The sequence below is a fragment of the Mytilus californianus genome, unplaced genomic scaffold (assembly GCF_021869535.1).
Source record: "Mytilus californianus isolate M0D057914Y unplaced genomic scaffold, xbMytCali1.0.p SCAF_8, whole genome shotgun sequence".
In the NCBI taxonomy this organism is placed as follows: domain Eukaryota; kingdom Metazoa; phylum Mollusca; class Bivalvia; order Mytilida; family Mytilidae; genus Mytilus; species Mytilus californianus.
Genome location: NW_026262734.1, coordinates 3864121 through 3892117, shown reverse-complemented (window position 1 = coordinate 3892117; position 27997 = coordinate 3864121). Strand labels below are relative to the sequence as shown.

Below are 27997 nucleotides of genomic sequence, written 5' to 3'. Positions count from 1 at the left end.
AATCGATTCAGGAGTTCAAGCTTCAGATACCGGATATAATGAAAACGCAGCCAATCAAAACGGTCACTGGTCGAGCTAAACTTATCCTTGTAAATAAGTGAGATATAAAATGCACAGGTATGATTAGATAGTTACTAGCTTTTCACAAACAAATAGACCTGACTTTGCAACAGTAGCGCACTAGGAACTTTAAGGAAAATGTAATTTCCTTCAGATGCGTTGGGCAGGATACTAAAATTTTATTTTTCATTGTTTGCTTTAGATATTTATGTTTACATGTTTATGCACAAAACTATTTTACTGCGCATGTCTTCACTAGTTTTAAGGGAACTCTGATATAAGCCCTTATTTTACTACCCATTCTTACTTGGTGTTGAATATAAATACAGAAAAGAAATACAATATCTGTAACCAACCGCATGTGCTTTTTGTTATTTTTTGTGGAGATTTTAATGAAGATTATCAACAAATATTTCTGCATTACTTGATTTCGAAATGAGACAGCCAAAACACATAATTAAACTGTTATTAATTGAATAAATGTAAATTGCTTAACTGTAAAATACTTTGTTTTTTGCTATATAGAAATAATAGAAAGAAATTATATTTGAAAATAAATCAAAAATAAAGTAAAAAAGGGAAAACAAGAAATATCGTACAGAAATGATCTTAAAAAATCACTTTTAATTTTTGTTCTAATAAAGACTATCTTTTCAAAATTTTAAATCGTGAACTGTAGTATAATCCGATAATCACAAAGTTAACTTCAACTCAAAGATCATCTAAGAAACTACAACGAAAAAAATCTTAAAAAGACTTTTTCGGGACCCATAGTGTACAAATTTCAAAATTATAGAAACATACAATTTGAATTATATATATTTTAATATACTTTTCTCTTAATTCTTATTATTTTAGTCCACAAAATAATCATGTTTAATAATATTGTTTTTGACTGAAATAAATGAAGCATTAAGAAAGTAGCGTGATCGGATATTGTATTTCTTTATTCGTTACGTCAATCAACTTTTTAAATTCAAGATGTGTTTTGTGTGCATGCAATTTTTGTCGAGCCTGCGACTTTTGTCGCAGAAAGCTCGACATAGGGATAGCGATCCGGCGGCGGCGGCGGCTACGGCGGCGGCGGCGGCGGCGGCGGCGTTAGCTAACTTCTTAAAAGCTTTATATTTTAGAAGATGGAAGACCTGGATGCTTCATACTTTGTATATGGATGCCTCATGTTACGAAGTTTCCGTCAGTCACATGTCCAATGTCCTTGACCTCATTTTCATGGTTCAGTGACTACTTGAAAAAAAAGTTCAGATTTTTTGTAATGTTAAATTCTCTCTTATTATAAGTAATAGGATAACTATATTTGGTATGTGCGTACCTTGCAAGGTCCTCATGCCCGTCAGACAGTTTTCACTTGACCTCAACCTCATTTCATGGATCAGTGAACAAGGTTAAGTTTTCGTGGTCAAGTCCATATCTCAGATACTATAAGCAATAGGTCTAGTATATTCGGTGTATGGAAGGACTGTAAGGTGTACATGTCCAACTGGCAGGTGTCATCTGACCTTGACCTCATTTTCATGGTTCAGTGGTTATAGTTAAGTTTTTGTGTTTTGGTCTGTTTTTCTTATACTGTATGCAATAGGTCTACTATATTTGGTGTATGGAATGATTGTAAGGTGTACATGTCTAGCTGGCAGGTGTCATCTGACCTTGACCTCATTTTCATGGTTCAGTGGTCAAAGTTAAGTTTTTGAGTTTTGGTCTTTCTTTCTAATACTGCATGCAATAGGTCAGCTATATTTGGTGTATGGAATGATTGTAAGGTGTACATGTCTAGCTGGCAGGTGTCATCTTACCTTGACCTCATTTTCATGGTTCAGTGGTCAAAGTTAAGTTTTTGAGTTTTGGTCTTTTTTTCTAATACTATATGCAATAGTTCAACTATATTTGGTGTATGGAAATATTTTATGATCTATATGTCAGTCACGCAGGTTTTATTTGACCTTGACCTCATTTTCAAGGTTCATTGCTCAGTGTTAAGTTTTTGTGTTTTCGTCTGTTTTTCTTAAACTATAAGCAATAGGTCAACTATATTTGTTGTATGGAAGAATTGTTAGCTGTACATGCCTGCCTAGCATGGTTCATCTGACCTTGACCTCATTTTCATGGTTCATTGATCAATGTTTAGTTTACTTGGTTAATGTTAAGTTTATGTGACAGTTGTAATAAAGCTTTATATTTAGGACTATCAACATAATATCAATGATTAGTAAAGAAGGCGAGACATTTCAGCGTGTGCACTCTTGTTTATATTTGTATGAATTTACAATATGATGAAACCCGGTAATTGAATTAAAAATGTGTAAATCCTTAGTAAAACGAATTGATAATATATGCTACTTGTTAATTGCATTGAATTGTAAATGTATTCACCTCTTTCTATTGTGTTTTATTATTCGTTAAATATTATTTTCATTTCCGTATTATGATAAACGATCAAGTAGGATAAATGTCAAGAAGACATTAACCATTCATAAAAATTAGAATTTATAGAGATAATTGAAGACCTGCTGTTTAATGACAACTATGGTCCAAAGTCAGTTGTACAACATAAGATCGTTTGTTTGACATCTGCAAATACATTTATTCAAACAAATATGCAAATATTGTATGAAAAATTAAATTTTATAAACGATCCATTTGAACTTATATCACTCATTCACTTACATCCCGTCATTGTGTTATTGTGCTATTTTAAATTTTGTATTCTTGCCTTTCATTTTTGATAATGTACTTTGTCTATATGCTTCTTTGTTACATATTTGTTTGTTTTTATAGTGATTAAGATTATAACACAATGTTGACTGCTGTACCCCTACTTGTGACATTTTTACCTATTATGTCTGTTTGTTTTGTTCACACATCGTTGTCAATATAATGGAAGTTGATGCGACTTTCATACAAGTGAGAGGTTTAGCTAGCTATAAAACCAGGTTTAATCCACCATTTTCTACATAAGAAAATGCTTGTACCAAGTCAGGAATATGACAGTTGTTATCCATTCGTTTGATGTGTTTGGGCTTTTGATTTTGCCATTTGATTAGGGACTTTCCATTTTGAATTTTCCTCGGAGTTCAGTATTTTTGTGATTTTACGTTTTGAATAGTTTTATCTAAAAGGTAATAATTTTAATACTGTATGAGGTTATTTTAATTGTCTTCATCTGTATTACGATTGATTGCAGTTTGAATAAACTGAAACACAACTAATAATATAAAACAAAACCCTGATTTATTGAAAACAATAAGATAAAAACGAACTACGACGGACAGCAACCATGATTACAACTTACCTCAGGATCCTGACTCTAGATAGCCACATATAGAATTGTTGGGGTTAAACGTTTTTGCAAGCACTTATCCTCCATACTTTGGCATAAATACAACAGCAAACAAATGAACAAATTGTGGAAAGTGCTCGACTCATCGGATCGACACGAAGCACAAAAAACAACAAACAAAATGACTCCCTACAGGTCTTGGTGAGAATTGTGCTGCTTAATCTTTCATTTTCTATTTAGTGCTTTGTAGATGGGGGTTTTATTATCATTTTCATGTGTTCTTATTTGCTTTTTCCTGTAGCCATAACTTTGAGTTTTTTTTATCAAATTGTGGTTTACGACTGCCTCAAAGGCATTTTCTCATTGTTGTTTAAGTTTATAAGATATAATGACTACGAGTACAATTATCATTAATAGAAATCACACTTTTACATGGTATGCAGACTCAAAATGAACCATTGCATTACTTTATGATTCACAATCATTTTGATTTTCATGTTCTGATTATCCTTACATTAACTAGTGATATGTAAAAGGTTACTTGAATTACCTAAACTTATGGACAGTAAGACAAGCATCATCAACCACCATGACCGCTTGGTTCCTTCGCCGAAAAAGATTTCCGAACAAACAAAAGCAAAAAAGAATGCATTGTCCATATTGTCAGAATTGGACAGGCACGAAAAACGGAAGGAGCGAGAATTCCATTTTCATATGAATATAAATATCAGAAGATGTTGTATGATTGCCAATGAGACACCTATCCACCCACCAGAGTTCAAATGACGAAGATAAATGCAACTATTGCTCACCGTACGGTCTTCACCAATTAGAAAAAAATCAATATCGAATAGTTAGCTATAAATCCAAATATAAAAATGTTTTTTTCTGGAATATTTTCATTCTTATTTTCAAGATGATTGCTGAAAAGGCGTGATTTTGACGTTTCCATGAGATCAACATATACTTGAAGTTTCAGGATATCAAAACATAAGTGGAGCTGCCATGTTGTCAACATATAAAAGAATAAGTTTAAAAATCAAAATATAAATATAATTGCGATGAGATTAATATAGAAATAAAATTGACATGATGGCAAAACATCACTGAACTGGCCCTAAGATCAACATTTAAGAAGGTTGTCTTGAGAACAATAGAATGTGAGGTTACCATTTGATGAACACGAATGGGAGATAACGACAAATCAATGCAGTTTCTGTGATATAAACATAAGTTAAAAAATAAATTACATGAAATTGACGAATTAACAACTTTTAAAAAGTGCGAATTCTATGATATTAACGCCATGATGATATACAATGATATAAAGATAAGTGTGAAGTTGAACTTGATTTTGGCATGACCTATACAACAGAACATGTTCATGATTGATGTTTATATTGTACTTGACGTTAAGTTGCCGTAAAATACATATGGTTTAATTTATGATGAATATAACTTGATATGAATATTAGTGTAAAGGTGCTACATTTTGAAATATTGTGAAGTTACACTCATTATACCATGCAGATGATGTTACAATCAGATACATTAACCAAAAAGATGACATCTGTCTCTCAAGAGGAAGAAAACTATGCCAGAATGGGCTTGTTACTGACAGGAATTTCTCTTCGTGCAGCCCGAGCATTGTTTGATAAAGAATTTCACCCTTCCTCTTTTAAAGCAGCGCTCAAAAAAGAGTATAACAAACTGCAGGAACTGAAGAAAAAACATGTTATAAATGAGCACCATTGGAATCTTTTATTTCCTAAGTCTCCTAGTAGGTATCAGTACTATTTTAGTGTTTTCATGTGCCTATACAAATGTTAGGAAGGGGCTATCGTTTCACCTGTATTAAGCCTTCTGTTCATGATAGGGTAAATGGTTAGTCCTGTTTACTCTCTCTATATTTTTAAAGCTTTTACTCTAAAATAATGAAAATTATTTGTAAAACTTACGGGAATACTTATTAAAGTATGTCCCATCTTCAGTTAGCTCGAGGTCAAAACATTGGAAAATCAACTTTTTTGTTTTTTCAGCGTCTTTTGTATTTTGTGGCTTGACTTGTGAGTTTTGTTTATCTTCCTCCTAGTATCCCAAGCAAATGAATCAGGCCATATGAATAACCCAAATAGTAATTACAGGACGAGCAACCTACGTCCATCTGGTGTTTTTATGCATACAGAGCTGGAAACCGAAATACATGCTTCACTGTGAGATGTTTCATATCTTGTTGTGTATACTGATCTCGTAAAATATTATAAACTGATAATAAAAATCATAAAAAAATCGACAAAATGAACAACAGTCTACAAAACGCTATTTAAAAAAAATTAAGACAAAGCTACACGAACCCTGCTAAAAAAGACTGCCCCGGAAGGGTAAGCAGATGCGACACCACATGTGGCATCAGTTGTGATTATTTGGCAAGTACAAATTGAGTGATGAGCCTCATTCGATGATTTCACAATCGAAGAAAAAGGGATATGATTTAGTTATCTGAATTGGAATATACGTGGCAATAAGTCACAAAGATAAAACAGAAGGGTTAAACAAATGTGTCAAACGAGTTTACTTCCATTTCACCTCAAAGAACCCTGAAATAGTTGACCAAATACTTTGTATAAAGAAATCTATATCATACGAACTTATAGATTAATTCTGCATTGGTTTTGATCCTAAGCTAAAGAGATTTACTTGGACAGATCTCACTGACAATGGAATCCTTGACTTATATCACATTAAAATTTATCAAATGTCCCTACCAATGCTCGGAACAACATGGATTGTATAATTTGTTTTATTCACCATATTATGTGTACTTGTTACTTAAGAATCTGGTATTGTTGAGATAGTCATTATTCATTATATTTTTCTTAATTTGGAACACCATTGAAAAACGAAAATATTTAAGTAAGAAGTTTTCAAAAAAAGAATTTTATTTCATTAAAATCTGTCGATTGTTCCTCGAAAATAAAAAAAAAAATCATTATTGTATATAACTTTGAATGCATTTCTTTATAAACAGGTGTTCCAAAGTCAGAAACCTTTGACCTTACTTTGATCATACTTTAATTGCGAAACTTGAAAGACTTGAAATCTCCACATGGTGGCTTTGACTGCCTTCCTACGGCAATTGAGACGACGCCTGCTTCTGATTTGGCGAGGATAAAGTATTACAGGAACTATATGGCCCATCGTCATGACGCCAAATTAGACAAATTTTTTTTCAACACTGCCTGGGAGGTAGTCAGTGAGGTTAGTGCTATACTATAAATATGTTTGTTTATGTTTTTATCAATATCAGAATATAGGTAATAGGTAAGTGTGGCAATGCTATTGGGAAAAGTTAGCTTGCGGCCAATCTTATGAACTATACTGTGTATCCCGCTGAGTCAAGATGAGACTTATCACCAAATTTGTACTGAACATGAACAACACGTCGAGTGCCAAATGTCTTGTTGAATCTGCTTAGTCCTCTGAGTTTTAGTGGATTCGTGTTTCTCAATCAATAGTTTCTAATGTAGTGTTTTGTATGTTGTTTTTTTTTCTTTTTGCCATGACTTTGTCAATTTCCTTTCGAGTTTTTTTGGATATCCCTTTTGCATCCTCCGCTTTTAAGTTTACTTTACAAATAATTATTTCATGACATGCTCTATTATAAAATGGTTGGGCATTATAATTGTCAATGTATTTATACAAAGCGTAAGCGAGGTGTAAAATAGTAACATATATAATGCCTACCCATGTTAAAACGAGCTAAGAGCATGGGATACTAGAAATTTTTCGATTCTGATAGGAATATCTAGAACTTTTGTATTTTGAGGCGAACCTATAATACCCATTCAGAAGGCAACTATTTCGATTTGATGAAGCCAATAAATGATAGAAAATAAACTGTTCACTTAAATACGTAAACTTACTTCTAGAATGATTTTATTTAATTTCCAAGTAAGCTTACAAATCATTTTTAATACGTCTGGTGCACCAAATTATAATAGATATAAGAAGATGTGGTATGAGTGCCAATGAGACAACTCTCCATCAAAGTAAAAATTTATAAAAGTAAACCATTATAGGTCACAGTACGGTCTTCAACACGGAGCCTTGGCTCACACCGAACAGTAAGCTATAAAGGGCCCCAAAACATTACTAGTGTAAAACCATTCAAACGGGAAAACCAACGGTCTAATCTATATAAAAAACGAGAAACGAGGAACACTTATGAACCACATCAACAAACGACAACTACTGAACATCAGATTCCTGACTTAGGACTGGTGCAAACAAATGCAGCGGGTTTAAACGTTTTAATGGTACCAAACCTTCACCCTTTTTCTGAAACAATAGTGTAACATCACAACATAGAAAGACACACTATAAAATATCAACTGAAATAGCTTAACTCAATCAAAGGACATATTAACACCATTGAACATACACTGAACAATGAAATTTGACCTAAGACACAATGTAAATACAAAATAAATAAACTAAGGGAAGAATAATAAAAGTAACATGTTATATCGGTAAGAAATGTTAAACAATTAAAGAAAAACAATATGCTCGAACAAAAATACCATCCATTTGCAATAACTTTAAACACAGGTAAATGAAAATAATTTTGTTGTCAGGTATACGTGTACAGTACCAATAGAGAAAGGAAATATTATTACAAAATAAATAATTTTGATGTTCATAGTACGAAGTGAAAATTTATAGTTATACCAAACACTTATAAAAGCTGGTATATAGACCAGATATAACCCTGAATAACATTAAATAATAAAAAAGCAATACAATTAGTATCAACAGGTCAAATAAACAAGAAAGTACGATTTGAGAGTACTCGCAGTTACTGACAGCTAGTTAAAAGCCAAAACAATTAATAATAAAAAATCATGCATCAGAGACTAAAATCAACTAAAACACATCCCAGGGATTTAGTATTTTAACGTCATGGACAGTCAAAGAAGACATGACTAGTGCAATGCCAAAAATAAATGTATCGACAGACAGTAGGATAGTTAGGAGTTTAACCTCTTTATAGATCTAAACGAACGTGGGTGTGTCTTTATACATCCCACTTGAAAAAAATACAAATTTAGTTTTGTTTTAATTTGCTGATGACAAAATCGATATTAGTGCCAATGTAAACTATATTCAAAGATCTAATTACAACATTGGTAAGATAACCTTTACTAATAAGCCTGTTTAAAGGTTCGATGAGTTTACACGGATCACATAGTGATTTCCGCGCTTTAAGTACAATATTACCGTAAAATTTAGGATGTGAAATACCGTTTTTAATCAGTTTTCTACAAGTACAGCCAAATTTACTAATCAAATCTTTGTATCTATGAAAGAACTTAGAAAAAGTTTTACGTAATTTATGGTAACGAAATCCTTGATTTAATAATTTACCAGTGATGCATTGATTACGTTCGTTAAAATCTATGACATCACTACACACACGGGCATAACGAACGAGTTGGGATATATATACACCGTATGATGGAGCCAAAGGAACATCGCCGTCTAAAAAGGAAAATTAACAATAGGGAATGAAAAATCGTCTCTTTTGTCGTAAATTTTCGTATGGAGTTTTCCTTTAGAGATTGAAATGTCCAAATCCAGAAAAGGACAGCTACTGCTGTTTATGTTAGATTTAGTTAAAGTAAGTTCTATTGGGTAAATTTCGGTAGTATATTTAGAGAACTCTGGATTATTTAACGAAAAAATATCATCTAGATAACGGAAGGTATTGTTGAATGTATCAACCAAATGTAACAATGACGTGTCTTTACTGAGTTTGGTCATAAACTGAGATTCATAGGAATACAGGAATAAATCTGCTCTTAAAGGGGCGCAGTTAGTGCCCATAGGAATACCTACTACCTGTCGATACATTCTATCGCCGAAACGTACATATATGTTGTCCAGGAGAACATTTAAAGCTTCAATCATATCTTCACATTTCCAGTAAGTGTATCTAGCATACTTTCCTTTTTCGTTACAGAAAAAGGCTTTAAACGAGTTACAGCAAATAAATTTGTAATGAGATTTTTCAAAAGACCATTTAATTAAATATGAAAACTTTTTCTTGATAAGATTGTGTGAGAGTGTAGTATAGAGAGTAGAAAAATCATAACTGTCAACAGAATTAAAAGGACCATCAAAAGCATGTATTTTATCTAAAACCTCTAAAGAATTTTTAACACTCCAAAAATAATCAATACCATTATTTTCATAAGCTTTATTACAAAAGTTAATAACAAGTTCTAAGTTATAAGCCTGGTATCTTTGCTGAGTTTCTATAGCGTTTTGTCAGTATGATCTATATAACCGATTCAATGGTGGACAGTTAAAACAATATGTGGGAGACAAAATAGATAATTTCTAATTCTAATATGACGTTCTTCTTTTGCTCTGGAAACAAAGCCATATTCTTATTCCAATGGAACATGAGCTGCGCTTGATTGACGTCTCAATTGAAATTACAACGTCAATTATAGTTTTGACATCGCCGGAGATATAATGAGCATTTACATTTGTTGCTTACTTGGAAATTAAATAAAATCATTCTAGAAGTAGGTTTACGTATTTAAGTGAACAGTTTATTTTCTATGATTTCTAGATCTGGGAAAACAGTTTGTGATCCAATAGCTTCGCTTGTAAAATAATCATATTCAATGAGAACCATCATATAAAATTGAGAATGGAAACGGGGAATGTTTCAAAGAGACAACAACCTGTCCAAAGAGCAGAAAACAGCACAAGACCACCAATGGGTCTTCAACACAGTGAGAAAATCCTGCACCCGTAGAAGGGCTTCAGCTGGTCCCTAAACAAAAATGTGAACTACTAGTGCATATGCATATCAAAGACAATGTATTTAGTTAAAAACAATTATCAAAGATACCAACAGGAACCGATAAATGAGATGCATGCGAGGTGTATGGTTCGTGCAGTTAACTATATTTACAATTTTCAAGCTAGAACTTTGTAAAGTTCAGTATTTTAGTACATACAATATGGATGTAAATTTTGTCAGGAGTTTAATTCTGTAAAACTTTACCACAAATAACTGGATTTTAAACGTTGTCATTTATTGGAAATTGGGCATACGGGTTCATATTTTGTCCAGCTAACTCCTTCTATAGTTTTCTGGATAGAACATTAGTATTATGCAGTATGTTATTGCATATGTGTAATGGTAATCAAATTGACAGGATTCTGTTTTTCTAAAAATATTCCATAAATGACAGGAGGTTATTTGTATACACATTTATCAACACCTGACAAACAATTCTGTGTTTCACTGTGGTTTAACAATACAGTATGACTTTTCATCTGATAAATATGAATTATCGTGCACGTGATAAAGCACTTTTCCTCATGTTAATTTTGCAAAACTTATTGTGAGGCTGGGGAAGAACAACAAACACCTACATTGTGGTATACATCTTAACAATGGCGCAGGCATCAAACGTGCCTTACGGGCGCAATCATTGCAACATCGCTCTTGTTTAATGTTCGCAGAACAGAAATAATGCATACGACGGGGTCAAAGTGCTTTTCTTGTTAAACAAAACATAAGTTGTGCATGTTGTAAGAATCTGTCTGTTTGAAAGTAAGACAAGTGCAGGTAAACAATATTTACAACGAAAGAGATAACTCCAATTTGAATTCTTGCTGAAATGGGCTATACTCAGCATTATACATGTTAAGTTTAAATTATAACAAAATGAAAACAATTCTCACTATTCAGTCTCGCACACACTTTGATTACAAAAGTTTATCAAGAGAAAAAAAAAAGAAGAAAAAAACAGTTGGAAACTAAGGTAGAGGGTATTTAAAGCACGAATATGACCAATTAAAAAACTAATTATTTTATGTAAAACAATTGATTTGATTTGACCATATGTCATTTTGTAACTTAGCTTCATTTTTACATTTTTTAGGCAGTCGGCAGATTAGGCGGACATTCAATGAGGCACGAATGTGATCAACTAAAGAGTAAAACACTTGAACGTAAAACAAATGAGGTTATTAACGAGTTAAAACAGTCAATAGAGAGTCACAAGGCCAAAATGAAAAGCACTGTGAAGAGGATGAAAACTTCTTATAGGATTGTAGTTCATGAGAAAGCAAAAGGTAATTGTATAGTACTTTATGAGTAAACAAACGATGAACCAAAGTTAGCTCTATACGATCGTATTGTTTTATAGATTGCAAAGGTCAATGTATTATTTCTATTATGTAGGTTTTTTACAACACTGACTACACATAAGGGTCTCGCAAGGTCGAGAATGAATTATTTATAGTGTAATTTTGATTCTTGGCACGAATTCAAAAGGTAAAGAGTAAAATAACAAAAATACCAAACTTCGAGGAAAATATTAAAGGAAAAGTCCCTAATCAAACGGCAAAATTAAAAGCTCAAACACATCAAACGAATGGATAACAACTGTCATATACCTCACTTGGTACAGGCTTTTTCTTATGTAGAAAAATGGTGGATGAAACCTGGTTTTAAAGCTAGCAAAACCTCTCACTTGTATGACAGTCGCATCAAATTCCATTACATTGACAACGATGTGAGAACAAAACAAACAGACATATAGGTAAAAATGTCATGTGCAAATTTTCACATGAATTGCACGGGAACTTTACAAAAAAAAAATGGTATTTGTCATGATTTTTATTAAATTTGAAAATTTAGATGTTATTTGATTAACTTTATTTTAAAATATCACGTGAATTTCACGTGAAAAAAAAATCATGTGATTTTCACGTGAAATTCACCCGAGTTTCACATGAGATTTAAAACTCTCATTAACTGATTTCATGTGAGTTTCACTAATAACTCTTTTGAGGTGAAATTCACGTGAATTTCAAGTGAGATTCATATGAATTTAAATTCACGTGAGTGAAATTTCCATGTGTACAGTAGTCAACATTGTGGAATAATCTTAATCACTAAAAAACAAAACAATGTATGATAAATAAAGGTTTCCAGTCATTTTAGAACACAGAATGTTACATTTTAATTTCACATTTTTTCAAGATATAATATTAAAAAACAAAAATCAACAATAAGCTAATAATACAATAATGGTTCATCGGAGAAATAACTTTATTGATTGTATTAAAACTTTTAACTTAATCATACAATTTTAAAATTGAACATTATAATATTTGTTTTGTATCGAGGATATCCAGCTAGACCGCATGTAGTTTACCTTGCAGTAGTTTAACATCAGCTAAAAATGTAGTTAACATGCCAAACTTGGGTTTTTGCCCAGATTAAGGGGTTTACTGGACTCACTTATGTGATTGTATGAGATGGGCAGGGTGTATTTTAAGAGTTTATGCAACATGTTAAATACATTTGAATTTCTTCGTAATATAGAGCAAATGTAAGCTGCCTCTAGAAGTGTCAGTTGTCCAACAAAAAAAAAGAAAAAGAAACCTCACCAACCACCTATACACAGCTTCTCTGAAATTGAGTTATATTTTGACGATTCCGGAGATCAAAATAAATATGGTAGTTGCTTGCTATAGATTTAAATAGTATTATTTAGAAATAACCAAATATATATATATACCCTTTTTTGAACTTGACTTAAACGCGCTGAGCCAGCTGATATTGACGTGCTAGCTCACAAACCTAAGGTTATAGTCTACAGGAAACATTCTTACATACCACAACACATCGTTGCAACTCTATCTTCTCCGGAGGGTTCAAGCATGGCGTAGAAGCAGCAAGTAACACTTTTTAATTTTCGAGTTTGATCTGATCATGAAAAAAACCTATATGAGTTGTTCTGAATACGCAAAATATGGGAATTAATATTATTATTTTCAGTGAAACAAAAACTAAAGTCCGTGCAAGAACAAATAGCAGCTGAGCAAGATGAGGTGATTCCAAAACATATTAGAGGTATTTTATCATACATATTATATCATGCTACGAAGGCGGGAAAGTACTGCTTAACTCTTTTTATTCGAGAGCCACAGATGAGTCTTGTGCAGAAGAAACACGCTTCTTGTGTACTTACATACAAGCCGGATATCTGTGATGAGTTTTTACGTCTACCCATACGCAAACAATATGGTTCGTTCGCGCGTCCCCTTACGATTTCACAGCAACTGCAAACCAAATCTCCATGATATTATATCACTTATACAAGATGATATCATGCATTCACCTAGTCAAATCATTGGTCAATTTACCATTTTCCTTCCTCAATATCCATCCATCTGTTTAAAACTTCTGTTGCATATCAATCTGTTTTTTTTATTATCGTATTAACTTTATAATGAAACTACTGCAAGGTAATATGAATAAAGGCAACAGTAGTATACCGCTGTTCAAAAGTCATAAGGAACTATTTTTTCTGCAGTCACTTAATATTTGAGAATTGATAATACTTTGAAACTTTATTTCGCCGACTGTGCATGGAATTTTTTATCTCGTATTCTTAGGTTATATGCTTGAAGAAATTATTTGATATTTGGTCTGATTTGTTATGATGTATTGCCAAATTTCTAGGGACTCATTACTGTTTGCCAATACATTGAACAGGATGACACGAATCATATCAAAGACTGCACAGTACAATAATCTAAATTATTCATGAATTTATCGTCAATCTCTTATAACAAGTGGGAGTATACATTGCACTACATAATGGACAATTCCTTCTTCTGTTTCAAGCCTCATATTGGCAATATATATATTGTAAGTATGTTCAGACCTGTCTAATTCCCATCCCCTGTTTATCATATACATTATACAAAAAAGGGGGAAACCAGGATTCGCTACACAGTACACCAAACTACTTCAAAGATAAACATGTGTGACATTTTCTCATTAATAAAATATTTAGCTAACAAGCATTATACTAGTTTGCTGTACCATGTGACACATGTTAAGATCCATCACTTATCTGCTCCCTATTTGGCAGACTCATGTCTGTTCATTACATCGATGAATGTAAAAGGAATAGATATTTCCAACATATTTGTCTGAAAACTGCACATCAGAGCTTTTGATATTGTGGTATCAAGTTTCATAAGTGAAACCTATGACCAGTGACACATTTCCTAATTTGTCATGCGTTTACACTCTGTTTCAATCAAACGTTCATCTAATTAACCTAAATGTACACAGATGAAATTTTCGACACATTTTTCTCGATAAGCTAATTATTTGGTTATTTGCTTTTCAAGTCTGTGTCCTCATTTTTTCTTCCTCATTATTTGGCAAAACAATTTCCTTTCACTCTAGAGCTAGCAGTTACTCTCACTTCGTGTTGTTTCATCAATCCCACCCGATGGGTTGACAGGGGTACACAAATACGTTCATCCCTTTGACTTCTTATGTCAAACAGTAAAACTCTTATAATATTATCATTGGTTTCCGTTTAGCTGCACGGGTTGTGCAGCAACGTCCGGTAGGAATGTAGATAAAATATTATGCTTCGTATAGAATGAGAATGCCATGCTATATGTGTGTTAAAAAATCCTTTGCTGTAATAGTTTAGGGGTTGGTCGTTTGTGGCATGTTGCAAATATCATCATTTGACATCCTATAGAAGTTATTATCCTTAAGTGACGGTTCTTCTTTTTCTTCTTCCGAATACCAGATCATGTAGACTCCTAGGTAGGAGTGTAAAACTTCCCGGAACTATGCTCCATGTACTTATTGACTTAAATAAAATGACTATAAACAATAAAGTAAATTAGGTTGTTACCAATCGGTATGCGTCTTTCTGATATGATCATGAACTTTATAACAGAAAGAAGCTTAATTACTAGAAATACCAGCTGGAAAAGACCAACGTATTAGTAAACATCAGCCGTCAGTTGACCCTCGTAGAACCATGAGGATTTGCTCCCTTTTTTGTTTATTTGAATAGATGAGATCAACACGGTCGCCAAAGATTTAATTATTTAGTGAGATTATATTATCGTTATAGCAGGATGTCAGTTTCGGATACGTTACGTAAGCTTCTTTTTATTCTTCATGAGAATCTGCTGTATACAGTCTGTGTCATACGAAAAACAAAACAAGTTGGCAGATAGAGGAGCACATTGGTTTCAATAGAAATGCCATGGAGGTATAGAGAGAGGGTTGAGATCTCACAAAACATGTTTAACCCCGCCGCAATTAAGCGCCTGTCCCAAGTTAGGAGACTCTGACCTTTGCTATTCTTGTATGTTTTTGCAATTTTGGTCCATTTATATGTTTCGGAGTTTAGTGTGACGTCCATTTTTGCTGAACTAGTACACAATATTGTTTAGGGGCCAACTTAAGCCCGCCCCCGTATGCGGGATTTTCTCGCTGTGTTGAAGACCCTTTGTTGGCCTTGTGTTTTTGCTCTTTGGTCAGGTTGTTGTCTATTTGACACATTCCCCGTTTTCATTCTCAATTTTATGATTGTTTTTTAAACATGTCGTCAAAACGTAACGAATAAGGTGTCAAAAGAATCTAGCATCTTAATAAATCAGTCTCAGAAATGTTTGTTTGAAACAGTGTTTTAAAGTACGACTTATCCCTTCCTAAAACATAATATTTGTATTTATGTTTATCATTCAAAATAAATGTTCATATTAAAAATTTTTTGGTGCCAAGCGAAATGATGTTGTTACTGTATACCTTGTGTTTTGAAATGCTAGAACACACGGCAATATTATTGAATTATTTAAGTTAATAATACTCCGAGTGATGAATTGTTTAGATTTAAAGGCCTTGGATTGAAAATCTTTGATTAGTGGACGTTACTGTGTAGTTTTAGGAAATGAAAGCCTCGATGGGTATGATAAATGTTGATATGTTAATTCGCCCAAAGAAGAATCGTCCCGTAATGCATATCACTGACTTCCATACAAACTAAAAATTATATTTAGACGAAAAACTTTTCACTTACTCACAAAAAATACTGCAAAGAGGTGTAGTAGTTTTTTTTTTTTTGAAGATCTAGTCCACATGCTGTATCCGTCATGATGATCAAGCATGTAACAATCTGGTAGTAAATCGCTTTAGGTAGTGTCAGAATCCAAAAGATGAGAACGATTGATAACACCAGGTGGAAACAGATCCGTTTTCAAATGTGACACAGATATTCTATAACGGTCAACCAAACCATGATGACCTATGTAAAACTTTACCCTTTTTGGCTGCTTCAGCTTCATTGTCACGAACACTCTGTCATGGAAATAATAATAGGACATGCAAGCCCTGGAATATTGTATCAATTTGGAGATATATACTCTGTGGCAGGCGCTGCTGGGATGCTGCTACCTAGGAAGGAAGAGTTCACAATTGAAAAATTAAAATCATCTCTGTTGTTGTAAAATTTAATTCTCACCCGCCCTCATTGTCAATTTCTAGATGTGAGTCAGGATTTGAGGCAGACGTTATTATATATGCTTTATTCTTGATCTCAAGTTAATAGGAATAGATGCAGTCAATATTGTCACTACATGTTGAATTATTCAGTGAAATCCTCTAAATATGGAACAACAAATTTATTTCTTTAATTTTACTTTCCGCTATACAGATGATTTCCTTTCATTGAAAAATACGAATAAATTGAGGTTTTGGTAATGATTTTAAACTTACCTAAACATTTTTCCAAATGACACATTATATGTCAATCATATTTAGTGAGGCCCAAGCGCTTTTGTTGAGAACAGCTTGATGACATACTTCATAACCTTACCACATTTTTATTTATTATAACTAACAGCTCAAATTTTAATATCTGAGAGGCAAGCATGCACAGAACAACTCTGCAAAGTTTCATGGTGACATCTTTTATACTTTTAAATATATGAATGTTTGAAATTAGCTCCAGAGGCGATTTTCAATAAGCAAAAAAGTGATAAATGTCCATTTTAAAACTTTAATTCAACAAAAAAGTAAAACAGCAATTATACACCAAGTTACAGTTTTCTATACAAATATAAGCAAACTGATGAAACAAAATAAATTATGCTTGTGTGAATTAAAAGAAGGAAGATACATGATTTTAAATATGTGAGAAAAACAAATATCAAAGTATTAAAAAAAACTAAGTTCATGTGTCCAAATAATTTTTTTTTATTTCAATAAAATATAAGACATTATTGTTAAAATTATGTCATATTTATCACCAAATAACAGAATCTTACAATAAAAATCATTTCAATAATTGTATCTTATCTAAATTAGCAAAATAATTTTTTGATAATAGCAAAAGGAGGTAATAAATATTTCAAGATTTGTATAAACAATAGCAACTTTTGCATTTTATTTTTTTCTGAAATTCTACAACTCTAAATTAAGGGAAACAAAATTAAATATTAACGATAATTATTTCTACGTATTATTTGAAGTAAAAGCTACAATTTAACATAAAGTTAAGAAAAAAATTGCAAAGAGTTTGAAATATCTTTACCTTGAATTAATTACACACTGAACAAAAAATTTCGAAAAATATTTATATATTGATTCGATCGCAATTCTATTAATCACTTTTTTAAATGAAAGCATTGATATGATAGTTTGTATTATTTTATATCTCATAAATTCTTTTTCAATAAATAAATAAATAAATGAAAACTTCTTAAAAAGGAGAGATAATTCATTCCATCAGAATTCATCAAATTAAAAAAAATATGTTAAAGTTTTCTTTTCACAATACAAATTATGTAAATATATATTTCTTTTAAACCTGAGTTACACAGGTAAATGTATATAGATTTCCATTGTCTTTTTTTTTCCATAATGAGTTTGGAAACACGTTTTTCGTTTGCAGCCCGATCAGACATTCTGGCACCAATACGGGATATTGAAAAACTGTCCTCATCATTGTCTAACCCTAATTTATTTGCTAATCCACTCAATTCATCTAACTGATCTTGTAGTTGCTTAACAGTATCATCAGCTTTTCCTGAACTTACTGGACTTACAGTTAAAGTAAAAAATTTAGGATTATTTGGATCGTCATTTGGTAAGAGCTTTACTGCATGTGCACCCCAGTGTATAAGATTTTTTGTCGTTCCGTCAGACTGATGACACAGCATTGTTTTTTCTTTAGACAATTCATATGCGGTTCTGATTTTTACCAACTCCCCTGCCTCGGAAACCATACGTTGCGCAGTTGATCGACTAGGTAGTTTAAGCTTTGTAGTATCATATACCATAATATTTTCCAATACAGTACGTACAACCGACTGGATTGTATTTGCAGAAACACCTTTTGTTAGAAGATCATAATATAATAACTTGACCTCTCCTTTATATTTTCCACCAGATTGTGTTTCTAAATTTTTCATTTCTTCAATTTTCATTTTTTGCATTTCACTATTAAGCTAATTTTGATTTTTGAGGTTTTCAACTATACCATTGTAGTACAGTTTCATTGATTCTGTGTCTGTTTCAAATTTATTGTATGCTTCGTGCAGTTCAGACTTCAGTCCCGATATATTTTGGTTTCTCCTTTATACTTTCTTTTTAGTTCTTTTTAAAAGTTTATTAACCGAATGCAATTTTTGCTCAACTTCTGATGTTTTATTTTCCTTTTCATCTGCAAGATCAAGTGATTTACTCACAACATTTGATAAACGGCCAATTTCTTTTTTCATCGTCAGTAGCTGCTTTCGTTGATGGGTAGATATCAATTTTAATGATTTCAGCTCTTTTGATTTTTTTGAAAGATCTTGGTTCTTTTTCTTTAATTTATTAATTTGCGAAATTACATTCTCGCTAACTCCACTTAACCTTTTTTCTTTTTGATTAGTTCAGCTTTCAAATTATCATTTTGCAACTTAATTGAATTTATCTTGGCGCTATGTGACTTTAAAATTGTTGCCTGTTTTGATACATTCTTTGCTAAATGTCTGTTTCTATGTACAATTCTTGCTTCATCAACACTACATGTATCATTGGACGTCACTTTAATGTTTACACAGTCACAGGTAGAAGATGTGTCTGTTTTAGCTTTAGTAATTTCATTTTGAAACGATTCTTTCTTTTCTTCCGGCAGAACATTTAGAAAACTTATAAGTTTTTCTTTAACTTTTGTATCATTTCTGGCATTGAAGCACTTTTGCAATTCCTTAAAATTTTTTTGTCTTCTGTGAAAGAGCGCCCATATAGCTTTTCCATTCAATGCAGTTTTTGTAAAGTGAGAAAGCCAAACAGTTGCAATGTCAATCCATTTGTCAAATGAGGAACTTCATTTCTTAACTTTTAAATTGTAAATTTCAAAATTCTTTTTGCTGTATGTATTAAACATATGAATTGTCCAGTAGTTAGGTTTGAGAAGTAATAGCATGAGCCGTCTGACGCAGTGTTACTGAGGTCATATAAATTCTCTGGATGCTTAATTGGCCAGTTCGGGATCGGATCTTCAAAGTCTTCAAGTGTAAGGCTGGTTAAGGTGAAAACCAGATGGGAGTAAACTGAAAGAAAATAGATAAAAATAAAGAATAGTCATAAAAACTGCATGCTATATTTTTTTTCAGGAGAGATTGATATTCTAGGATAAATCGTTCATAATCTTTCATTGAAAATACACATGCACATGTCGGTACATGTACAGTCAGGCCAAAATAAATAGTGTTTCCTATTTCACTTGAAAAAAAATTTGGTAGGGTAGTTAGGTAAAACATTTTAATATATTTTCTGAACTGGATAGGTGAAGATTGATCAGTTGTATGGAATAGTTAATGGTTTACTAGGTTAAGATAGAACATTGTTTTTTTATTCAGCCACTGTCAACTTCAAGTAAACCTGAACCTCCCCCTTTTTCCTCCCTGATTTCAAACATTTATGATTTTCAAAGAACAAACATTTATTGATTGAAATTGTAACTCATGAGGGTACTTGTGGCTAATCTATGTAACCTTGTATCAAAATAAAGCGAAATATGCAATGTCGAATATAAATTTTCATTGCGATTGTCAACTTCCGGTTTCCATTTTCGGAAAATTCACTGACACCCTCGCGACTAAATTGACTCGTGCAACTTCAATTTTTGTCCAATCTTGTAATGTTATACATCATTTTCTTCGGGAATAATAATTACTTTCATCTGTGAACGCACTAAGATGTGCTGCCTGTTGTAAGTCGGCAAATCACAAAAAACTTACCAGCTCTGAACCCCATGATCGAATTTTCTGGTGCGACATCCCAAACAATTCTGATACCGCATTCTTCCCGTTAAACCCGTTTTCATTGGTCGAAATGCAAAAGGCTCGCCGCACAGCGCCAATGAAAAATATTGTTTTAAAACAAAAGCGTAAACACCCGCTTAGGATTAATATAGATTAATCTATAAATAAACCGTAATCGACGAGACGCTAATCGATCGATAACCGGAATGCTCTGCATCTGCAACTTCATCACCTCATAACTTTTTTACTTTTTTACCAATTTTGATGAAACTTTGCAGACAAAAAGAATAAATACTGTATAAGACAAATGTATTTTTTTACGAAAATCGATACAAGTTTGAAAAAAATACAATGAGTAGAAGTTCACTTTAAAACTACCGCTCCCAGATTCCCTGTAAATATTTAGATTTTTTGTGGATGGGCCTCACTATCATATTGAAAGGTACCAATTGTACTAATCAGATGCACATTTCGACAATGCATGGCTCTTCACTGATGATTGAGGCCAATATATTTGAAAATCAAAACGTAATCAAAATGTTAAAGAGTTATATAATCGAAAGGAACATAACACATTGCCTTATGCAGACTAGGTTTGATCTGACAAAGTTCAGTTTTACCATTAAGAAGTGAAAAATAAAATCACAAAATACTGAACTCCTAGGAAAATTCAAAAAGGAAAGTCCTTAATCAAATGGCAAAATCAAAAGCTCAAACACATCAAACGAATGGATAGCAACTTTCATATTCCTGACTTGGTACAGGCATTTTCTTATGTAAAAAAAATGTGTATTAAACTTGGTTTTAGACCTAGCTTAACCTCTCACTTGTATGACAGTCACATCAAATTCCATTATATTGAAAACGATGTGTGAACAAAACAAACAGACATAATAGGTTAAACTGTCAAAATGTTCTTTATTTATTTTAAAATCGATGTATAGGGGCGATTTGCTAAAAACTATCTCAATTGTACTGTCAAAGGGTGTCAAATGATAAGTTTGACATCTTAAAGACTATTGAGTTAAAAAGTTGAGGATTTAAACTAAATCTTAATCGGAGGGAGCTAGATCTTACATAGAAGATTTAAGCACTTTTGGAATTCATGAAATTGTCATCCTTTCCAGTATTGTTGATAATTGTAGACCATTGTAATTTTTAAAGGTAACTAGATCAACAAGTCATGGTAGAGTGAATAGGATGTATTAAGTTCAAACTGTCATTTTGTATACTTGCAAACAACTGCATAACACCAAGATACTTCATTTTGGTCACAATCTCTATGTCCTTAGTCCACAACGTTATGGTTGTATTGTTTCAGAATGATTAAACGGTTGGTAGTATTCCAATCATTTCTATTGGGGTTTTTTTTCAGAGCAGATGAAAGAACAAATTAAAGACTGGCAAAAGAAAGATGATATGTTTGTGGCTACGAGAGCGAGTGATTACGTCATCAAATGTTTAGAGAATCACAATTGTGTGACCTTAACTGCCCCAGCAGGAGTTGGAAAATCATTTATTGCAAGACATACAGCATTGATTTTGCAGAGGAAAGGATATAAAATAATTCCAGTGTATTTTCCAATAGACATTAGAAATTATTATCAACCTGGTAAACACACAGTCTTCATTGTTGATGATGTTTGTGGAAATTTCACTGCCAACCAACAACAAATTGAGAGTTGGAGACAACTATTACCTCTGTTAAACACGATTATAGCAGACAAATGTTGTAAGATTATTGTATCTTGTAGGTTACAAGTCTATAAAGATGATAAATTTAATATATTACCCCCTTTTAAATCATGTGAATGTAATTTAATATCAGATGAGCTACGGCTCATATCTGAAGAGAAAATACAAATTGCAAACATGTATATGGGTACAAGGTGCGAGGGTCTGAACGAAGTAGCAAAGCAGTGTGAATTCTTTCCACTTTTATGTTATCTTTATCATGACAAGGGAGACGTTGATGCGACAGAATTCTTCAAAAATCCATTTGATGTTTACAAAAATGAGTTAGACAATCTTTGTAGGCATGGTGAAGAAGGAAACTATAAAGTTTGCAGTCTTGCATTATGTGTTCTATTAAATAATCAAAATATTGTAAAATGGTTCCGTGGCAAAGTTACAAGTGAACAACGAAAGATTATAGAAGACACATGTGAGGCCTGTAAATTGAACAAAAATACACCAAAAGCAGTACTTAAAGAAGCACTTGATACTCTAGATGGTACATTTATACATACACAGAACGGTATTTATAGGACTTTACACGATAAACTGTTTGACTTCCTTGCTCATTACTTTGGTCATAAAATGATTGAATGTTTAATAGATCATGGTGATAGTGATTTAGTACGCGAACGTTTTCTCTGGCAAAAATCACCAGATGACAAGGATAATGTAGACTTCATCATTGAAATACCAGATGAATATATAGAATCTTACTTAGAAAGGTTGATAAAGGACTGGTCGTTTGGAAGGGTGACATGTGTTTTTGATAACACTAATTTGGCGGTATCATCATTTAGACAACAGTTAGTACGGTACTTACTACAACTAGACAAATCGCAACAGGTAGCTTTGGCCAGTACCAAGGATACGGCGATACAAAAAGGGATCTATGGATCAGGTAATACTCCACTGATATTGTCTTGTTATCTTGGTTTCACTGATATGGTTCAATGGTTGTTACATAATGATGTGGATGTGGATCAGTGTAGGGATGATGGGGTCACTGGAATGTACATGGCATGTCAGGAAGGGGAAACTACTATTGTAAACATTTTATTAGATAATAATCCTAACCTTGATCTATGCGACAATGAAGGTGTCACTGCACTTTACTGGGCATGTTATGAAGGCCATACTGCTATTGTGAAGATGATAATAGAGAAGAATCATAAAGTTAATATATGTAACAATAATGGCCGTAGTCCTCTGTACCGGGCATGTCTGAATGGACATACCGATATTGTAAGGTTGCTGTTAGAGACTGATGCTTATGTTGACCTCTGTGATAACTTTGACTGTAGTCCTTTATACATGGCAAGTCAGAGTGGACACACTGATATTGTGAGGCTGCTGTTAGAGAGGGATGCTAATGTAAATCTATTTGATAAAAGTGGCAATAGTCCCTTGATACAGGCATGTATGAACGAACATATTGAAATAGTAAGGTTGCTGTTAGGGAAGAATCCTAATGTTGATCTGTGTAACAATGATGGCAGTACACCATTGATAAGGTCATGCATTAAGAACAACATCAGTATAGTACAGTTGTTAATTGATCATAAACCAAACATTAATGCCCAGACATATGATGGTGGAAATGCTTTATATTTCAGTGCATTGAACGGAAACGAAAGAATAACTCAGTTACTGTTAGAGAACAATGCTGACTGTAATATTTGTATCCATAGTAAACAGTGTATAGCATATACACTAACTAACCATCCAAGGATAACATTAGAGCAAGAAAAACAAGCATTCTTATATAGCTTTGATAAGAGCACATCTTCAAATCTAAAAGATTATGTCAGAAAGAAGTCAGTAGATTATGCATTTGATGTAGTAGCTGGTTCTACCCCATTGCACATCGCCTGTTTTATGGGTAGGACAGATATTGTTCGTTGTCTTCTGGATCACAGTGCTAACATCAACTTGGCAAAAGAAGATGGCACCACGCCATTGTTTTATGCATGTGAAGTAGGACATCATGACATCGTACGTATATTGTTAGATAAAGGAGCAAATTTAGAAATGTGTAGACTTGACAGGAAATCTCCTTTAAACATCGCAACAGATAATGGACATCACGGTGTGGTGGAGATGGTAGCAAATTACCAATCAGCATAAACATTCTAATGTTGGTTCTGTTCAAATGTATTAGGGCTGTGTAATTTTAATAACCCAGTAAAACATTTACGTTCTACCATTTAAGTTTTTTTGTATTGTCTCTAGATTCCAAGTTACTAAATTCAACAGAGCGTGTTTGTACAATCCATAGACACGGTAAGATAGTCATGTGTTGTGTAAAGTTTTCCTTTTATAGAACAATTTAGTATCACTCTTTTTTCATTCACCAGCTGATTGTGACTTTTTTGGTAAAACATTTTCAAGAAATCATTGATTACCAGTAGTGCTGAATGAGCAGGGACAATGCAAATATCAATTTTGCGGTCATATAATATCAAGTGAACAAAAAAAAACCCACACAAAATTAGACAAAAGTGTGAATGATATCACCAAATTAAGAAAGAACCCAAAGGTTACTATGTAAATTTCAACATAAGATCTGACCTCACCAAATGCGGAAACACAGGTTTAATGAGAAGGAACGGTTGATCGGACATCTCATAATGGAGAAGAAACAAAAGTAATGAAGTATCAATAAATTATGAGACATAACCAAATAGAGAAAAAATACAACAAATCAGAATTGACAACACGTATGAATTTGACAATAGAATATTTGACAAAATCAAACGTATCAACAACTAAATGGTATTGAATAAAATGTGAAACCACCAAAAACTATGAAAATAAGAAAAGAAGATCTGATATCATCAAAATGTGAAACCAGCAGAAAGAATAAATATAAGAACAGAAGATCTGACATTATCAAAATATGAAACAACCAGAAAATTTGGAAAACAGAAGATTAGACATAAACATCAAAGGTAGGAAAAACATATGTAACAAAGACACAACCATAGATCGTAGATCACTTGATGAAATACCAAAAAACAAAACGAAAAAAGGGGACACTTCAAGATTTGACTTCAAAACCAAATGGGTACAAACACAAATAGTACTATAGTGACAGACAAAAATATATCATTTCATAATGAAACCAATAACATGAAACATACCAAGTTCACAAGCAAAGATTTGACATGACCAAATGGGTAAAAACACAAAAATTAACGTAGTTTCAATAAAAGACATGATTGCTGCGACTCAAACGTTATGAAGTAAATAAAAAAAACAACCAAAAAGAACCAACGTCCACACCTGGACAAAAAAAACCAGAAAGTCGCAATGTTTTGACATTTCAAATCTAAGAAAAACAAAGGAAAGTATTTTGCCAAAAGTATCAAATCAACAACAAACAAATGGGCATAAAAAATAAAGAGGGAATAACGCAGATCTCACATTGCCCAATAGAAAAACTAAAAAAGAATGATGAAACGAAAACCAGATTATGACATCATCGAATAACAGACATAAACACAAAAGGAAGTGATGCCTGATGATCTGACACCTCCATTTGAAGAGAATCAAAGTAATGAAATGACAAAGATATGGCATTACAGAGGTAAAAAAATGGAAATTTTTGCATCAGTATGAAAAAGACAAAACAAAAAGAAAGGAGCAAAATGGCAACCAGAAGTGGGACATTACCAAATGAAGAAAAGCGCACACAAAAGTATCAAGATGAAGAACAAAGATCAGATATCAGATATCAACCAAAAATTCGAAAAAAAACACAAAAACACCAAATTCACGAAAAAGAAATTAAATGTAATCCGAAGATCTGACATCACCATATTGAATACAAATTAAGACAAGCGTTATACGAATTGCTGACTACAAATAAGTACTGTAATGAGATTAATCACCCATCTCATCATTCAGAAGATTACAATTAAAACAGATTTCTAAGAAACAAAGGCTGGAGTGACATACGATATATAATACGAAATTCATAATGCATATATAGTCTTGTGTCTGCTTTTGGTATTATTTTTATATCAATTGAGTGTTTTCTCGTCTATAATATAGATATTGTGTAATACAAATTTGGGAATATTTATTAATTAAGAGATAAATCTCCCTCACGCAAAGCTCTGAATTGTTGACCGGCTTTTGTTATATTTTTTGTCCTTTTTAATTCATAAACTCGTCATTCTTTTAATAAGTTTTAGATTTTCCAATGTTTGGCCTTGAGTATCACAGGAGATACATTTATTGTCGAAATTCGCATCTGGTGTAAAAACATTAGTACCTTTAATATTATTAGTACTTATTTTTAGACACAGTCTCTTGATGTGCAAGATTCAAGATTGTATTTGAACACTCAGACACAGATACATGTGTAACATGAAGTCATTAATTATAGCATTACATAAACATGACGAAGTAAACATGTGGAATCAATAATATAGATATAGCATATAGATATAACAATAATATACCAATATGTTTTCCTACTTTTCAGAACATTTTGGAAATGTTTTTGATAAATACAGAAAGTCGTTTATACAGTTGTACAATACATATTGAGAGAAACCTTCCATTTTTTGATAATTATGATTCACTTTGTAGTAGCTTGGTAGAAACTTTTCCCTTAGATCAACAATATTTTGATTAGTACATTTAAATAACAATTGAAGTTCATCACCAATATTACTCTTACACAAAGTACATAGTTACTCTATCATGTCTCGAACTATTTTGCCATCTGCCTGTTGTTTTATTCGAGCGTAACTGATGAGTCTTTTGTAGACGAAACGCGCGTCTGGCGTAAAAACAAAATTTCTATCCTGGTATCTATGATGAGTTTATTTTCAAAAGGCAGACGCAAGCTTGAACACCTAAACTATGTGATCCAAAGCCTGCAATATTCAGGAAGTTTAAGAAGGTATGTTTCTAAAGTAAACTCTTTTAACTCTTTAAATAAGGATTAAATTACCACACACCTTGAAGGACTAAATCCATCTACATCTTTTCGTACCAGATCTTGGTGTTCCTATTTTTGTTTTAGTTTCTATATTTTTATTTTCTTTATGCATGGAGTTTTTTGTAATAATCAACATTTAGTCTTCGTTTGTTCATTGTATACAATTGTATGTTTTATTATTCATCTTTTATACTTGGTGATCATTGTCAAAAAATATGCATGTAATAATTCCAATATATTTAAAACAAGCAATAATTATTTGAATCGAATCAATGTGTCAGTTGCTTATTACACTGGCTTCAACATTATCGCATTTGTTTAAAAGCAATTTAAAGAGTTATTTTCATATGTTTTTAATCTAACTTGTAAAAAAATATGTATACCATAATCATATATGAACTCATCGTAATCATTATGATTTAATATGATTAAGTTGTGTGCTTACTGAGTGTCTTTAAATTTCATGTTCTAAATGACCTACGACTGATAGAGATATTATGCAAGTGCTAGTATACATGATCATACATGTACATGTATAAAACTTTGATTGGTTTTGGAAAATTCAAATAAGAAATAAAAGATTAATACTGCTCTGTTTAGTAACTCAATTTCCAAACAGTTACAGACTTTGCATAAAGATTTTTTTCAACCCGAAATAAGTTAACCGATGCATTGATAATGGCAGATAATTATTTGAATAAGGTCGAATCCTATCAGACACAGCTCATTAATGTTATCTAATAAATAAATAGTTCTAAAAAAGTAGTTACAAGAAATCAATG

General features: G+C 32.4%; 1 protein-coding gene across 1 annotated transcript; it reads left to right on the top strand.

Annotated features, from left to right (window-relative positions):
* Positions 1 to 27808, top strand: LOC127712259 (ankyrin repeat and KH domain-containing protein mask-1-like). The gene is made up of 6 exons (XM_052218605.1): positions 1 to 117; positions 4272 to 5135; positions 6384 to 6613; positions 11320 to 11512; positions 13227 to 13301; positions 21903 to 27808. The coding sequence occupies exons 3-6, from the start codon at positions 6545 to 6547 to the stop codon at positions 24386 to 24388; spliced, it is 2823 nt and encodes a 940-aa protein (XP_052074565.1). The 5' UTR covers positions 1 to 117; positions 4272 to 5135; positions 6384 to 6544; the 3' UTR covers positions 24389 to 27808.
* The last annotated feature ends 189 nt before the right edge of the window (positions 27809 to 27997 follow it).

What these genes read in the sequence shown, in the direction of transcription:
- LOC127712259 (XM_052218605.1), top strand. Translation starts at nt 6,545, where the DNA reads ATGGCCCATCGTCATGACGCCAAATTAGACAAATTTTTTTTCAACACT. An exon ending in CCTGGGAGGTAGTCAGTGAG is followed by an intron (nt 6,614 to 11,319) that starts GTTAGTGCTATA and finishes TACATTTTTTAG; the next exon opens with GCAGTCGGCAGATTAGGCGG. An exon ending in AGTTCATGAGAAAGCAAAAG is followed by an intron (nt 11,513 to 13,226) that starts GTAATTGTATAG and finishes TATTATTTTCAG; the next exon opens with TGAAACAAAAACTAAAGTCC.